The sequence below is a fragment of the Psittacula echo genome (assembly GCF_963264785.1).
Source record: "Psittacula echo genome assembly, chromosome: Z".
NCBI classification, from domain to species: Eukaryota; Metazoa; Chordata; class Aves; order Psittaciformes; family Psittacidae; genus Psittacula; species Psittacula echo.
In genome coordinates, this window is record NC_137742.1 from 65,033,803 (window position 1) to 65,049,616 (window position 15,814).

At 37.8% G+C, this 15,814-nt stretch overlaps 1 protein-coding gene across 1 annotated transcript in view; it reads left to right on the forward strand.

Annotated features, from left to right (window-relative positions):
• Positions 1–14,725, forward strand: part of TNFAIP8 (TNF alpha induced protein 8) — a gene marked incomplete at its 3' end in the record, with an annotated part of 63,721 nt that extends 48,996 nt beyond the window's left edge. The window contains exon 2 of the mRNA XM_080637606.1: positions 14,160–14,725. Coding sequence (XP_080493732.1) covers positions 14,160–14,725 — 566 coding nt within the window. The remainder of the gene's footprint in view (positions 1–14,159) is intronic.
• Between the last annotated feature and the right edge of the window lie 1,089 nt (positions 14,726–15,814).

Here is a 15,814-nt window from a genome sequence, read left to right on the forward strand (position 1 = left end):
AACTTGCTGCTGATGAAAAGAATCAAAAGATTTCTGTGGCTGTACATACTATGTATGCAGCTCTATAAATCAGAGCAATGCTTAACAATTTTGCATTTCATGTAATAGGACAAGTTGAAGGCAAAATATTTCACTTTAGTACAGGAAGGAAGGAAAAAAATCAAGTAAGCTTATGAGAAATCATAAAGGAAGAATTGTTACTAACCAGATACTGTAATACTGTGGAACATATGCACAGAGAAAGCACTGCCAGTGGTGCAAATAGTAGGGGTGGAAGGAAAAGCAAGAAGCTAACACTTTAGTGAAGAAGGAGCAATGGAAAATCTGGAGGAAAGACAGCCACAGTACACAGGCAAGGCAGAACTGCTAGATTTTTAATGTCGTTTGTAGGATTGTATGTCTAATGAAGTAAGATACAGGAAATGAATAAAGCGTTTTGAGAACAGGAATACAGTTACCATGGTTTGTAGTACAGCTGCTGGAGCTCCAGCAAGATGCAGGCACTTGGCTGTCTTGATAAGAGCATTGGCTTAAGGCTGTTGAAGTGTAAGACTCTGGAAGCAGCTCTTTGTTTCTCCCCTTAAAAAGTCAAAAGAATGTTTGGGTGTCTTTTTCCTGGCAAAATCAGGGTTGCATTTGAGATAACCTCTCTGTGAAGGTGTTAGGTGGCTACTCTCCTTGCTGCTTTTGCAGGCTCAGAATTAAGTGGGAGAACCGTTGTTTTTTTTTGTTGTATACCACATTTGGAAGTCCATATGGAGTAATTATCGTCAGCAGAACACTTTGTATTTAGCAATCTCTTCCTCGTACAGTTGGAGCAGATCAGGAAGGTAGGTGGTAATTTGAGCAGAGGGTATGGAGTAAGCGCTAGCTGTAGCTGGTAGGTTACTTCAGAGAATCACTAAAACTCTTAAGTTAATCATTTAGCTGCGGTTGTTGGATTGAATGCTAGCTTGCTTGATCCATTTATTATACTCACGCAATCAAATCTTTTAATTCATAGTGAACTAGAAGACTCGTGCATTTAATTTCAAATAAGACAGTCTGTTGAGCTATCTAGTTGATAGAATCATAGAGTAATTGAGGCTGCAGGAAACTTCTAGAGGTCATTGGGCACAGCCTTCCATTTGAGGCAGAGCCAGCTTTGAAGTTGGATCCAAAGTTAAATGATGTTGCTTAGGCTTTTTACAGTCAAATTAATAGTGCCTTTAAGAGTGGTGGTCTCACAACTTCTTTAGCAACATACTGCAATATTTGACCACCTTCAAGTGGTCATTCCTAATCAGAATTTCCCTTGCTGCTGCTTGTGTCTGTGGCCCTTTGCTCTTTTGCTGTGTATCCTCAAAAAGAGCTGGCTCTATTTTTTCTGTAATTGCCCAGTAACTAGTTAGCTGTATTGGTTGGGTCCACTGTTAGTCTCCAGGTTGAGCCAGCCTAGTCCTCTCAGCCTCTGTCATGTGCTACAGCTCACTTGGTGGCTTTGTTCTCAAATTCTACCAGTCTTTTTTTTTCATCTCACAGAATTGGTTGTTTTACTGAAGACCTAGTTTACTAGCCTTCCTCCTCTTTATTGGTTGATGACAGCATTTGCTGTATTATAGTACTTCTTAGACCCTCGGGTTACTTTCCTTGAGGAATTTGCAAACTATGCACTGTTACAAATGAGGCAGAGGTTAGAGATCAGGGAGCAAAGGTCTGTGAATCTCTGGAGAATCAAAAGAACTGTTTGGGTAAGAGAAGGGCCTTGCACCTACGTTTGGGAAGGCTGTATTCTTTATCAGCATTATTTCCAAGTATAGCAAAAGGCTAAACAAATGGCTTCTAAGAATAATGAGTATTTTCTAATGCATGTCCCAAGGATAAGGAAAATATAACACTCAAATACTAATTGTAATTTGTAATTTTTATTTACAACCACACATCGTTCTTTTAATCAGCAACAGTTTCTCTTTTGGTCAAATCTTCTGTTAAATGTGACAGTTTTAAAAGGGAAACTCTCACTTTTTTGACAGTTTGAAAAGCAAATTGCTTCCCATTCCCCCTCTCTCCTCAGGTATTTAGAGTCTATAAACACATTTAAAAAAATAAAGCAGATAAAAACTGTACTGGAGGTCTTATTTCAGCCTTCTGGACTGATATTTTATTACAATTAAATTACGAAATATGGTAAGAGGAGAGCATTTCATAAAGAGGTGTGAAAGAGCTACTGATTTTTCTGCTGCTTTATAAAACAGCTTCTGGTTTTGTTTTTCCATGCATCATTCTCAATAGAAGAAGTAGCAGGCTAAAAATAGTTTCATCTACTTCATACCGGCTTTAAAGCAAAAAATTACTTTTTTTCATGTTTAAGGATTAATTTTTTATTTTTGTGTACTGGATATGTATTTCATAGATCTAGTAGTATTCAGTGGTCATACTGTTAGCAGTAACAGTTGCTGTATATGACTTCGTAAGAACTTTTGAGTGCTCAAACTGTTTCTGCATTAATAAATACCACCAATCTGAACATTACTCATGTATATTGACATTAACTTTTTGTACTGTGGGAAATCTGGAAGTCACAGGTCTTCATGTTTTCTGTCTGCATCAGTAGATTTGCTGAGTTACTAGTGTTTTTTAATGTTAGGTGCACAGTTTTGTGGACACATCACCATCATGACTACTGAACAGGCCTTCAGTCTGCTCTCATTTGGGCACATTGTTTTGAGCAAGGAGGATAGAAACTGGAAAACCTGTCAGCTGAGAATTTTATTCTACATTCATCCTTTTGGGATGTTTTCTCATGAATTTTGTTTTGCTTCGTAAGATTCCCTGCCTGGGTTGAGGTGTGGCTTGGTTCAATTTCATCAGTTGATTCCCTGTCAGGATTCTATTTTGTGGTTTACTTCTAGTGCTTGATTGGCTAGCAATGAGAAGTAGAGAGCACACGTCATGGCATGGCAAATTCAGTGTGGAGAACTTGAGATCTGGAATCTTCACCACAGAAGCAGAAGCAATGTTTGAATACGTACTGTATAAGTTAATCTATTTTTCCTACCTTTTGCTGAATTTGGTATTATCAGTATTTGTAATTATACAGATTAGTAATGAAACATCAGAGATCTGTTTTGCATAGCAGTAGGGGAAACCTGTATTTCAGTTTGACATATGGCACACAAATGTTGGGGTGTCTGCAGGGAGTCCTGTTCCTGCTGGCAGTTTACAGTAATGAGAATAAATTGCAGTAAAGTGGGAGTTACCATTTTATTTATTTGAAAATGTTTATCCCTGAAAATTTTGTAATTTGAGATCCAAGGATGCACTCTGACGTATATTTTACGTCTCTATGAAGGTCAGTACTTGAAGGTTTCTCTAAGGGCTTGGTAGCTGTGATTTCAGTGGACCTCTAAAAATGTGATACCTTTGAGTCTTGATCTCAAAATGTTTGCATTTCACTTCATACAGGAATTAAAGCACTGAATCATTGCATGCACAGACAAGCTTCCACTTCATTAACTTCATTGAGGTGTGTAGCGAGCTTTGACTTAGAAATATGCAGAAATGCCACTGTTTTGAAACTTAAAGCTTTCATGAGATTTGGTTTTTCCTTTACTATGTCCACTTTACCAAACTATTCTACAAGACAGAACTATCTGTAGAAGGAAAAAAATTTTGTTTAATATTAGCAAAAAGAAGTAAATGACGCTGGTGAGTATTTCAGCTGCTGATTCCAAGGGCTGCTTTTTCCTACTTGCAAAAAGAGAAAATGAATAAATGTTTCTGTTCACTTACAAGCATTTATATTGAAAATATTCATTGAGAAATAGAGAGATAGACTTTACTTCAGAAACTAAGAATTTGAAACAGTGAATTGTGAATTTGAGCAGCTATGATCAGAAGTAGTGGATGTTTCAGGAAGGAGTAAGAATAAAGTTCAGCTCTGGTGTCTACAGCTGTGATGTCTTCACCAAGCTTGCAGCCTTGTCCTCAGTGCTGGAGGTTAGAGTTGCTGAAGTCTGGGATGCAAGGCATCACTCTCCAGTAGGTGCGTTCAAACTTACCTTTCTTTGCAACAAGCAGCTGGTATTCTAATCAGTTGAAACAGATGTAAGCTACAGTGCGTTTAGATGCCAGCCTGTTTGTTGTGGGAGTAGAGCAGTATCACCATAATGTGAAGAGAAACTGTTGACGTTTTTAAACGTGCCAAAACAGAATCTAACTAATTTGAAATTTGCATTAATGGTGTTTATTTTCACCACATGAGGCCTTTTCTTCTCCAGGTTCAGATTTGCATTCCCTCCGTCTTACTTTTTTTGGGTAATAGTCCTGAAAATTTCAAGCTAAAACAGCCTTTTCTGATGGTGGAAATCCCTTCATCAGTGCTCTCAATCGCCTACTTAAAGGTACCCTTTGATACCAGTGCAAAATAAAGAATATGGACATTTAAATTCTGCAGTAATCAACAGCTGGAAAAACCAGTGTACTCAGTCTCCCACACCTTGCCCCAAGGAGTGAACTACGAAAGAGGAGCTGAGGCTGAGAGGGATCTCTGGAGACTGCCTACCTTTAGTCAGTAAATATATTTGCCACATTTAAAAATAAATAGGATTGCTAGTGCTTTGCTAGGTATCAAAGTTTTGTATCCAAATAATACTACTTCCTGACATAAAAGAAAATGGCAGTGTCATACACAATGGTGTTTAACCAGAAGATTTAATTTTACGGAAGAACAAGTTACTAACAGCATTAAAGGCCTAATTTTTCTCTTGTGCTTTATATTTGACTAGAATTTTCTGACTTTGAAGGGAAAACCAAACTTTTTGGATATGTGGGAAGGTGGACCTGTGTTTTGACAGTCTTAGTTCGTGCTTGAAAGTTTGGGTGTTGTCAAGTCAAAGATCGGTGGGTTTTCTTTTTTCCAGTAAGTGTCATGTATAGAAATACTTCTCATACTTTTCAGCTGTTTTGAGCATTGGTTTTGAATGGGATATGCCAGGAATAAAGCAAATAAAGTGGAAACAAACAGGAGTCAAAGAAAAGCACCCAGAAGGCAGAGTGTGCATTTGAATCTTGTTCAGGACAAACAGCAAGGGAGTAAAGGAATGAAGGAGAGGTAATACTCTCAATCATTGATTTAGAATCATAGAATGGTGTGGTTTGGAAAAATTGTTAAAGATCATCTAGTTCCAAGCCCCTGCCATGGGCAGGAACATGTTCCACTAGACCATGTTGCTCAAAGCCCCATCCAACCTAGCATGCAGACTGAATACAAAGAAAAGGCAGTAGCAGTGAGTTAGAGATATGTTGTTATAATCCTATTTCATGGCTGGAAGTTTGGGTGAAAGTCCTGGTAGTTGTAGCATGGATACAGAGACTAGCCTTTAGTAGCTGTGGCTACTAAATATTGGGAGAAAAAAATTTGCTCCTTGTGGAAGGGGAATGTAGGGGAAATGCATGTTAGCAGTGGCAATGGAAAAGACCACTATGGCCACCAAGTGTAATCCTCCAGCATATACATGGTACCAGGAATGGTTGGTGCAAAAGCATAGACAAAGCATATATTCTATGTACAGCCATTCTGTTAGTGCCAGTAAACTTACCCTTTGTGCTATAAAACAGGAAAAAGGTAGTGAAATATTAAAAACTGCAAAAGAGATGAAGGGTGTCATTAGTGTTCAAGGCCTAAAGAAAAAGCCAGTAAGTGATAAGTAAAATTCTTAGATGGCATATTTTCTTGTGTTTTATAATCTGCATTTCAGTGCTGATATTGAAAAAAGGAATATGCTGGCCTGACATGTGAGAATTGAGTGTCCTGAGAATCACTACTGATTTTTATTGTGTATCTGGCCTGTAGCTGTGGCAATCTTCAGTGCCTCAGGAGTTTCTTTGGAAAGGAGAAGACAGAATTGCATTATGTGTGTATGGGGAACATTTCATTTAGTTTCTCAGGGCATCCAGTGGAAGATACATATATAAATATATATATGTATAAAAAACTTTTGTATGTATATAAACAAAGTGTAGACTAGCAGTCTAGCCTTCTTTCAGCATTACACTGAGATACCAAGGGACTCCTCTCTTGTCTGCAGGGAGCAGACAGGGTGGTGTACGGATTGGCACTGAGAAGAACAGGACTAGAAATACGGGAAAAACATTATTAACTACTTTCAAAGCCATTGTAAGATCACTCACAAACCCTTCTACCACTTGAACTCTCTGATTTGAGCTCTCTGAAGCCTCTTCTGTGGCTTTCTTTATGTGCTATTCAAAATACATGTCCTTTGCATTTTGACAGCCAGGTTGCTATCTTGTCCTTGTAATTAGTTCTCTGTTCCTTTCATGCCAGATTGCCATCTTGTCTCAACCCTCCAGTTCCTTACAGTTTTATCACATGTGTCTTAAGCTTCCTTTTAACTTCCTTACCCTGTCCCCACGTCAAATTTTGAGTCTCTCCAATGGATTCAAAGTTCCTCAGGGCTGCTGGTCTCAGGGCTTTTCCTTCTGCATTCAAGCCAGAAGCTTTTTCATTATTATCCTAGGCCCTGTGCCTACAGCTAAGGTTTTTTTGGAGAGGAGACATTCTGTTTGTAAGGATGGTTGTAAGGGCAATTAGATACCTCTTCAGAGTGCAGCTTTCGGTAAAACATTCAGGTGTAATGGACCGATTATTTTATTGCAAGTGTGACCTGATTTAGAGAGCTTGGCACTATTGTCTTGCTGCAGTTTGATAATATGTCTCTAGGGCTAGACAAAAAATGCAGTACCTGCTTTCCATTTGTTTGATTCAAAGGAACGACCAAAGATACACTTAATTTGCTATGAAGAGATTTGTGCAGTATTACCCTTGATTGTGCATGGACACCTGGTAGATAACCAGGAACTTGATACAGCCCTGAAGCGGCCAACAGCTGAAATACACAGGCTGCATATTTCATACCACAGCACCTGTTGTTACATTCCAGCAATGATAACAAATGGTGGCAAAGCAGTGAAATTCAAGTTCGTGACCCTGCTCTGTGTGACTGTCATTTTCTCTGTTTAATATTCAACACATTTGAAAATATGCTTCTCTAAGAAGCCATTAGAAGTTCATCTGTTGTTTTGATTTTTTTTTCCTTATTATTAAAGCTCCACTGTTAATTACAATACATGCAGAGGCTCTAGAAAGAAGGGCTTTCGGAAGGCTTTTAAAATTTCTAAATCAGCTACAGTATGTATCATGTGAGGCACAGGGTGGCTGTGGGAAGCACAGGCATGTAAAACCAGAATAACTTGTTGGCACAGGCTGCTCTCATGGGAGTACAAAACTCTGCTCATACATTCTTGTTGCTAATAGCGTCTTTCCTTGCCACACTACACAGCTTTAACCTCCAGGTACTTTTTTGGCAATTCTTCTCATCTTTTGATCAAAAAAAGTATTTTGTTTTGTGTTTTTCATGGTCTGTTTTTGGTTTTGTGGCTACAATATATGTCATCTTTTGCTGATGGTCAAATTTTGGACATTTTAATACACTAAAGCTAGAATAAATATCAAAATGAGGAAGCATATAGCAGTATCATATGCATTTTGCAAACCTATTGAGAATTACTTCTTCAGCACTTCATTAAGTAAAAAAAGCTGTTCCCAGTGGTGCTTGGTAGCTTTTCTTTTAATCTGTCCTGTGATCTTATTGTTGGCTTTGTGCTGCTTTTGGGTAAGAATATGCAAATTAGACATGCTCTATATTTTTTAAAAAATGTGTGATTAGCCAGATTTTTTTTCCAAAATTGCTTGATTAACTGTTGCTTCAGAGTGACTTTCAGCCTCAGAGCTGGCTTACAAATCCAGTAATCCTGCTCATGTAATATTTGACATGCATTAGGCTTGGCTTCAGATTGGGTATTTTTTCTTTTGAAGGTCTTCCAGTGTGAATGTTAAAATTAGTACACATTGCTTGACTAATTAACTTTCTCATAGTGAGCTCAGTTGGTAAAGATTATGGTGAGTGAGAATTCAGTACAATTTACTGAAACCATTAACAGAATGGTAGGAAAAGGTTAGTTACCTTCATGAACGAATGCTTTGTATGCATTAAAACTTTCAGTTCAAACTGTTCTGTAGTTAAAATTTATATTCACGTAAATCTCCCTTTTTAAAAACAAGGTGCCAAATAAAACATTTGCTCTTCAAATAAGGACCCTATGTACCTGAATCAAAAAAGTTGAGGCATATGTGGAAGAAATAAGTACCATATAGCGCTCTTGTGGTTTTTTGTTGGTTTGTTGCCTTTTTTTTTTTCTTTCCCTCCTTCTGTGCTTAGCTGTTTGCCCTCTGGGTTTTCCACTGCCTGATGGTGCTTGCCCAAGCTATCTGCCCTGTTGTAGTCCTTTTCCCAGCAAACCCTGTGGCTGCCCTGGCCTCTTCTCACCAGCATAGAAGTTGCAGTCCCAGTGTCTGAGGCTGAAGAGTGAAAGCTGACAGAGTGCATGTCTTGCATGCCTGGTACAAGCTTTGGTTTTCATCACCATCTAAAAAGCCAACAAATGGACAAAGACTCACAAACCCAAAGACTGGCCAGTATACTGAAGTGGCCATGTGGGTACTGCTGTGATTTTGGAACTATTTCTACATTGCAAGGACTTTTATCTGTGCTTTTAAAAGCTTTAAATTTAATACAGCTTTTGCCCAGGAAACTTTGTAACACTTAGATAAGAATCGAAAAATTGATACTTATGTTAAAAAAGCCCCAAAACAAAACACAACAACAAAATACCGACAAACCCCACTCTGAAACCATGATTCACTCAGTTTAGAAGAAGCTATAAATTGTGGTGGCAGCTAGAAAAATCAGCTGATATTATTCATATCTGAAGAATTCATAGTCTGAGTCCTACCACTGTGTTTTGTTGGGGTTTTTTTTGTTTTTTTGGTTTTTTTAAAATCTTATTGTCATGTAGTAAGTACGTTGTGAAAATAGTTACAGGCCTGGTAACAGGTTTATGACTATTTTTGCCTGTTCTGTACTTCAGGACTTGTTCATTCACTGGTGCTAGCTCTTGCAGTCTGTCACAGTTTTACCTTACTGAAGTCATGTGTTTATACATGAAGTCATATATTTATAGGCCTCAGTGTATTTTTTTTTTTTTTTTTTTTTTTTTTTTTTTTAAGTTTCTGTCCTTTATCAGTATTGAAAACTAGGATAGCTCAGTAAAGACTGAGAAAGAAGAGGGCCCAAGAAAAAGTAAGAAATCATTAATTTTTTTATCCCTTTATCTGGGTGATCTCATGATTTTGAAGGTGCACAGGTTACGGTCACATACACTCAGAGAGCGTATGTCGTGCTCGTGAAGAGTTCTGTCAATCCCACTTCATTTCAGGTTGCCTCCCTCTCTCGCTCTTCTCTCTCACTCTGAGTCTGACTGAACATGCAGTTCATACAGTGTGTGGGCTTTTAGCTGTAGCTCTCACCCACAGTCTGTAGAGAGGCAAACACACTCGTCCACACAGGATGCCTGGCAGGAAATAGGTTGCCACATTTCTCAAAGCTGTTTTGAGCCAGTCTGTTAAATGCCGCATGGAGCATTCGGTGCTGTCTCTTTCCTCCTAATCCCATATAAGCATTCTTTGTGCCTTGCCCAAATCCCCCTTTCGTTTTCGGACCTTGTGCTCACCAGGTACTGGTGCAGTATGTGGCATGCCAGTCACTAAAATGAGAACTGTCTCATGAAGCAGCATTGTTATTAATGGCTCTACAGTCACATTTTCTCTTCCGCTGGGACTGTTGTATCAACATACCAAGTATGTACACTAGAAATGCAACTCATAGTCAGAAAGCTCAACTCTTGACTTGCTGATGGCATTTACGATGCCATACTGGAAATATGCGGATGGCATTTATGATGGAAGTTTTTACTGGATTTTTTTTTTTTCCTGGTTCTTCTTTATTTCAACAAGCTTAAAACTACTCAGTGACTCAAGTATTCATTGTCAATGTACACGAGATTGAATGTACTCAACTGCAAGTGATACTGAATCTACCATCAACTGTTATCTTGTAGAAAAAAACATTTTGCCTTGATTTAAGGCAGTGAATTAACCTGATTCAATCCCTCCCATATTACTGGCTTGTTTTGTTGGTTTTTTGTTTTGTTTTTGTTTTGTTTGGTAGGGTTTTTTGTTTGTTTGTTTGTTTGAGGTTTTTTTTTTAGGTTGGTTTGTGTGTGGGTTGTTTTTTGGTTTTGTTTTGTTTGTTTTTAGTTTAAATAGACTTGAGAAATAGGGTATTTGGTAAGAGGCAAATGCCACAATATGAATGGAGGTGTACTAGCTGCCATGTCAAGGAAAAGACAGCATCACAGCCATAAGTAGTAGCCTTCTTTTATACTAGTCTCCTGAGAGCTTTTTAACCCCACAATTCCAAATTTCCGCTGAAAATTTATGCTTCTGCTACAGTTTTAAGGAAAATACGTGTAAGGTAAAATATTCTGGGGAAAACACACCCAGAATGCTCATGTGTCCAATGTTTGTTTGACTCTAACACAAGATACTGTTAAACACACATATTGTTGGTTGGAAAAATTAAGATGTTTCATAATTACTAAGCTCCCAGCTTTCACAGGAGGCAGCCTCCAACAACTTGTTTGCTCTTCTAAATAATAAATTATAAGACTTTGCAAATGTCTTCATCTTTCCTAAGATCTGTGAATTTCCACATAATGGAGGCAGGATTTCCTCTGAGAGACTTTCCCCTTGGAGTCCTCTCCTTTGGGGATGGGTAGCTTTACTAAACATAATCATGTTTATTTGCATAGATTTGTACAGAAAAATGACATCCCATTGATTTCAGAAGGGTATTTTTTTTTATGATACACCTTAGAAAAGTGAAGTGTAAAACTGCACAGGAAAGAAATAGGAGCTATAAAGAGTTGTCATGAGGAAAAACTATATTTGAGATGCTTAAAATTAGTGGAATTACCTGCCCAAATTCTGGGTCGATGCAGGCCACTGGAGAAACAGCACTACTTCAGTTTAAAGTGCAGGGATGGGCTTGTCAATACCATATGTGTGGTCAGAGATTTATACATCCTGGTAAGGTTACTGTAATCACTGTAATCACTTAAAAAGTGACTACATACAATCAACCCTAAGAAAATGAAGCTGCATTAAGTAGTTGTCTAAACGTTGATTTACAGGCTTGTGTTCAGATGCTTGTGCCTGAAATTCAGGTCAGCAGTTTGGAAGCAGATGTTGGGCTGTCCTCATGTTGGGAACAGGGGGCTTGGAGGTGCAGGCACCCTGTGACCCGTGAATCAGGCGTCTCCAATACATTAGAGTATCTGCATCTGCAGATACCAGGTTAATGTTTTAACTTCTTCTTGACACATCCCCTACCCTTAAGAATCACAGGACCTTCTTCTCTCTCCCCTTCTGCTAATTGTTCCAGTTGTCTGATAACAGCTATTGGTGTTGCACTGCTTGCTCAGCAATGCAATTTCCTTTCAGCTCTCTTTTCAAGGAAGTGAAACCACTGTGATGTATTTTTGCATTCTGAGGTGCCAAAACAAAATGAAGCACTGCAGGCAGTAGAGCAAGGTAGCCGAGAAGAGCTGCTGTTACGGTCAGGGGGAAAAACCCGTGTTCACTCTGTGATAGCTTCTGATGGCATTTCAAAGTGCATGATAAAGTGTGCGCTGGATTTAGCGGAACAAATAAGCCTCAGGCCAGTCTTCAGCTCAGGTTACTTTGCCTCTCTGCTGTCAGCATTAACAATTGCAATTCCATTTGATGAACAAGTAAGTAGTAATTTTACTGTGTTTTAATGAAGTGTGTGTGTTCCATCTGAAGAAGTTCTATAATCTTACTGCTTAAACTTAGTTTTATTCAAGAAGTAGGCTGTGAAATACATTTTAGGTCTTTCTGTCATGAGCAGTGAGGAAAAATTCTGATTATAAAATACAAATAGCTTGTAAGTTTCTTTTTGGATTGACTGAAATACTGAAATATGAACTTTACATAATGTGCTGTTAAGTTAGAAGCCATGTAATAACACAGGGGGAAAGAAGCTGACTTCAAGCATATTGCAAAGCAGGTAGAAAATGGGCCATGCTGAGTAGTCCCAAAACTTGGACAGTTTTTAGAGAAATTCCTTTAAGAGTTTAACGCTTCTTGTAAGTGAACAATTTCTGTTTTGCTTAGCAATGGTAATTACAGGTCAAGCTGCGCTTTGTCATATACTAAATTACATACTCTAAGGTATTTGTTTTGTTTTGATTTTTGTTGAAAACCTAAAATTTTTAGAAAAATGCCCATGTTTTCAGTTTCTTGAAGTTGATGCTTTGCAGGTTGTTATGTGTAAACTGTTAGAACTGTACCTGAAGATACAGCAACTGCTAATAGTATGAACGTCTGTGTATCTTTGTGAAGTGTCAGAAAGAAGACATCACGAGCAATTAGTATATTGGACGGCTTTAAGAAATGAAACATATGAAAGAGCAATCAATATTCCTGTCTTGGAGAAAAAAGCTATCATCATCTGTAGATTTTTCTAAAGCATTGGCTGCAAAGTTCTAGTATTTGACCAGTCTGTGAAATACTTTGATTAGCTTTATTTGATTAGTAACAGTTGCAGTTTTTTTTTCTTAAAAATGCAAAGTGAATTGAATATTTTCAGTTCAGATTGACTGCTTAGCATCTTTAACGTCTTCCTGTATCTTTGTGGTTGAGAAGTGTGTCTGTCTCGTGATCTTGAGTGCTTTGCCCAAGATGGTTAACAATGGTTTCTTTGGTTTTTGAGTGTCCTTGAGTAATAAAGATTTTAAGAAATGCACTCAGACAGTTCGTGCTTCAAAGCAAAATACAGGAATGCACTGAAAGTTTTAACAAACAAACATGCTTGAAAGTTTCTGAGGTGACAGAAAAGGACCTTGTTACTAAGTTTATCAAAAGTGCTGTTAAAGAGAAAAAAAAAATACAGATTTTTATCTCCTGTCCTGAAGGACAAGCCCTTTCTATTTGCTGGAACCCCAGAGGCACCCATTGTTTGAACACACCCAGCTGCCCAAATACAAACAGTTAAAGGGAAACCCTTTCCAAATTCAGGGTCTCACTGTTTTGCATCTGCAGGGTTTATGTTTTCATTAAAAGAAAAAAAAAAGTTTCCAGGCCCTGTGTCTGCAAAGCAAACCTTCCATATGCAAAGTGAATATAAACAGATGAAGCTTTCCTTCAGCCTGTCTGAGCCTCCAGGAAAGCTGCAGTGTTGAGGCAGCTGTCTCCCAGGCAGTTCAACATGGAAATACAAATTCACATCAGCTTCAGTGGAGAAGGTGCTGCAAAGGAAATGTGCTGTAAATAGTTGTCATTGGAAACCGAATATGAACGGAAACATTCCACAAAACAAGTTTCTTAAGTATTTGAAGAAATTGCAAACCAGTCATTTGGTATATTGGTGCAAGCAGGCATAGTTTTGGAGGTGGAAATGTGTTCTAGAATCTACTTTTTTGGTCACAGAGGATTTCTTTATGAAATTATGCTAGCAAGTATTATGGCAATCCCTATTTTTGGCTATTTCTGCATGTCTGTGTAAGACATAGAAGTGTTCATTTATACTTGCTTCCCTTCCGAAAACTAACTTCAGACTGCATTCAGAGAATCTTTGTATTGTTTGCTGATAAAAGATTTTTGTGTTCCTATTATTGAAAAAAATGATGTGTGGGATGTGAACGTTAAGCAGGAGAAAGTTTTGCAACAGTCAGTTCATGGAATTGGTGTCTAATTGAGTAGCTGTGGTAATTGTCATGATGTTAGGATAGTCGGGGTTTCAGATTTCATTATGAATGTGAGAATTGGATCAGGCTTATGATTCGTATAATCAAATAGGGCAGGTTTATTGCCTTAGTTTGAAATCACATCAATCCATATGTGAAGGCATGTTTTAAACCACTTTTGAGCAAGTTCTGTCTCATTTTGTGTTTTCTCAAAGGCAAAGGTCTAAAAAAATGTAAACCTAAAGACAACAGCATTTTAGGGATTGAAAAAATGGGTTATTCTGCAACAACGTGCTTTGTTGTTTGTGGTTTTTTGTGGCATTTAGTAGGACTGACATGAATGGGTAGATATGGAAATATTCCTCAACTTACTCTCTATGGTGTGTTCGTTATGAACTATTGACTACATGCTGTTTTTCTTTCTCCCCCTCCAGTGGCCACAGATGTCTTCAACTCCAAAAGCCTGGCCATTCAGGCCCAGAAGAAGATCCTTGGAAAAATGGTATCCAAATCAATAGCAACTACTTTGATCGATGATACAAGCAGTGATGTTTTAGATGAGCTCTACAGAGTGACAAAGGAATATACACAAAATAAAAAGGAAGCAGAGAAAATAATCAAAAACCTCATTAAGATAGTCCTCAAGTTGGCCATTCTCTACAGGAACAACCAGTTTAATCAGGATGAAATAGCATTGATGGAGAAATTCAAGAAGAAAGTTCATCAGCTGGCTAAGACCGTGGTCAGTTTCCATCAGGTGGATTACACCTTTGACAGGAATTTTTTGTCCAAACTGTTAAATGACTGTAGAGAGCTGCTTCATGAAATCATTCAGCGTCACCTAACTGCGAAGTCACATGGACGTGTCAACAATGTGTTTGATCACTTCTCTGATTGTGAATTTTTGGCTGCCTTGTACAATCCCTTTGGACCTTATAAACTCCATTTGCAGAAACTTTGTGATGGTGTCAACAAAATGCTAGATGAGGGAAACATATAAGTATGTGTATTAAAGTTGGTTGCCTATGCATTATTTTGTAGATGGAACACTGTTGATTTATGAAGGAATAAGGGAGCATGTGAAACAGGGTTTTTTACCTTATGAAAAATATTTCCAAAATATCTTTATTAAATTGCTTCCTTATTATGAGCTATTTGTTGCTATTCACAGTCTACCTGGAAGAATACTGCACATGCCTTTTTTTTTTTTTACTGTGCTTTGCCTACAGAAACAGCTGGATAACAGCAATAAAAAAGAATGGTCCAAGTAGAGTGAGTCTTGCAAGATAGATACATAAAACAGTATGTTATCAGACAATCCATATCTTTCATAGATTTATAGAATTATTTCTAAACTATCAGAGTCCAGGAATGTTGGTAACAGATTACTATGGTGATGGTACAGTCTATAATTTCTTTGACTTATTTGTAAAATATGTTTGACTCATTTATAGTCTTTAATGCTCTCTGCACAGATCACAGCTTCCTAGTGTTGCCCTTATGAAGCATTCAGTTTTAAATAAGATCAGTGATGCCATCACTTAGAGTCTTAACTGGCTTGTTCATCTCCAGCTCAGTAGTAAAAACTTCCTGTCTGCAAGGAAGGATCTGTCAAGTCCAGATCCTCACAGATCTGCACAGATGCTTGCTTCCTTTGATTATATGGGGATTATTTAGGAATAAGCTACAGTAAGATAGCCTAACTTGGGAAGTATATTCCCTATAAACCACTTGTGGTATGTGGTTTTAACTCTGCCTATGATGAGGTAAAACATAGTGACGTATCTGTGCAATTCCTTTAGGTATTTAGAATCCTGCTAATATGATCACAGAATCAGTCACTTGGTTTGGAAGGTTCATGATTCTTTTTTGAAAAGCTGCAAGTCAGTCTATTTTGTACACTAGGCTAATGTGTATGATGATGTGAATTCAGAAAGCTTGATCATCTGAAAATAAATTCTAGGCCAATTCGCTTTGTGTACTATGAAACTAGAAATAGAGATTAGTTTTATCATAGTGCTATATACTATTTAACTAATAGAAAAATGGAATCTTTTAATGATTTTTTTCCCTCTTCTTTTCTTCCCTC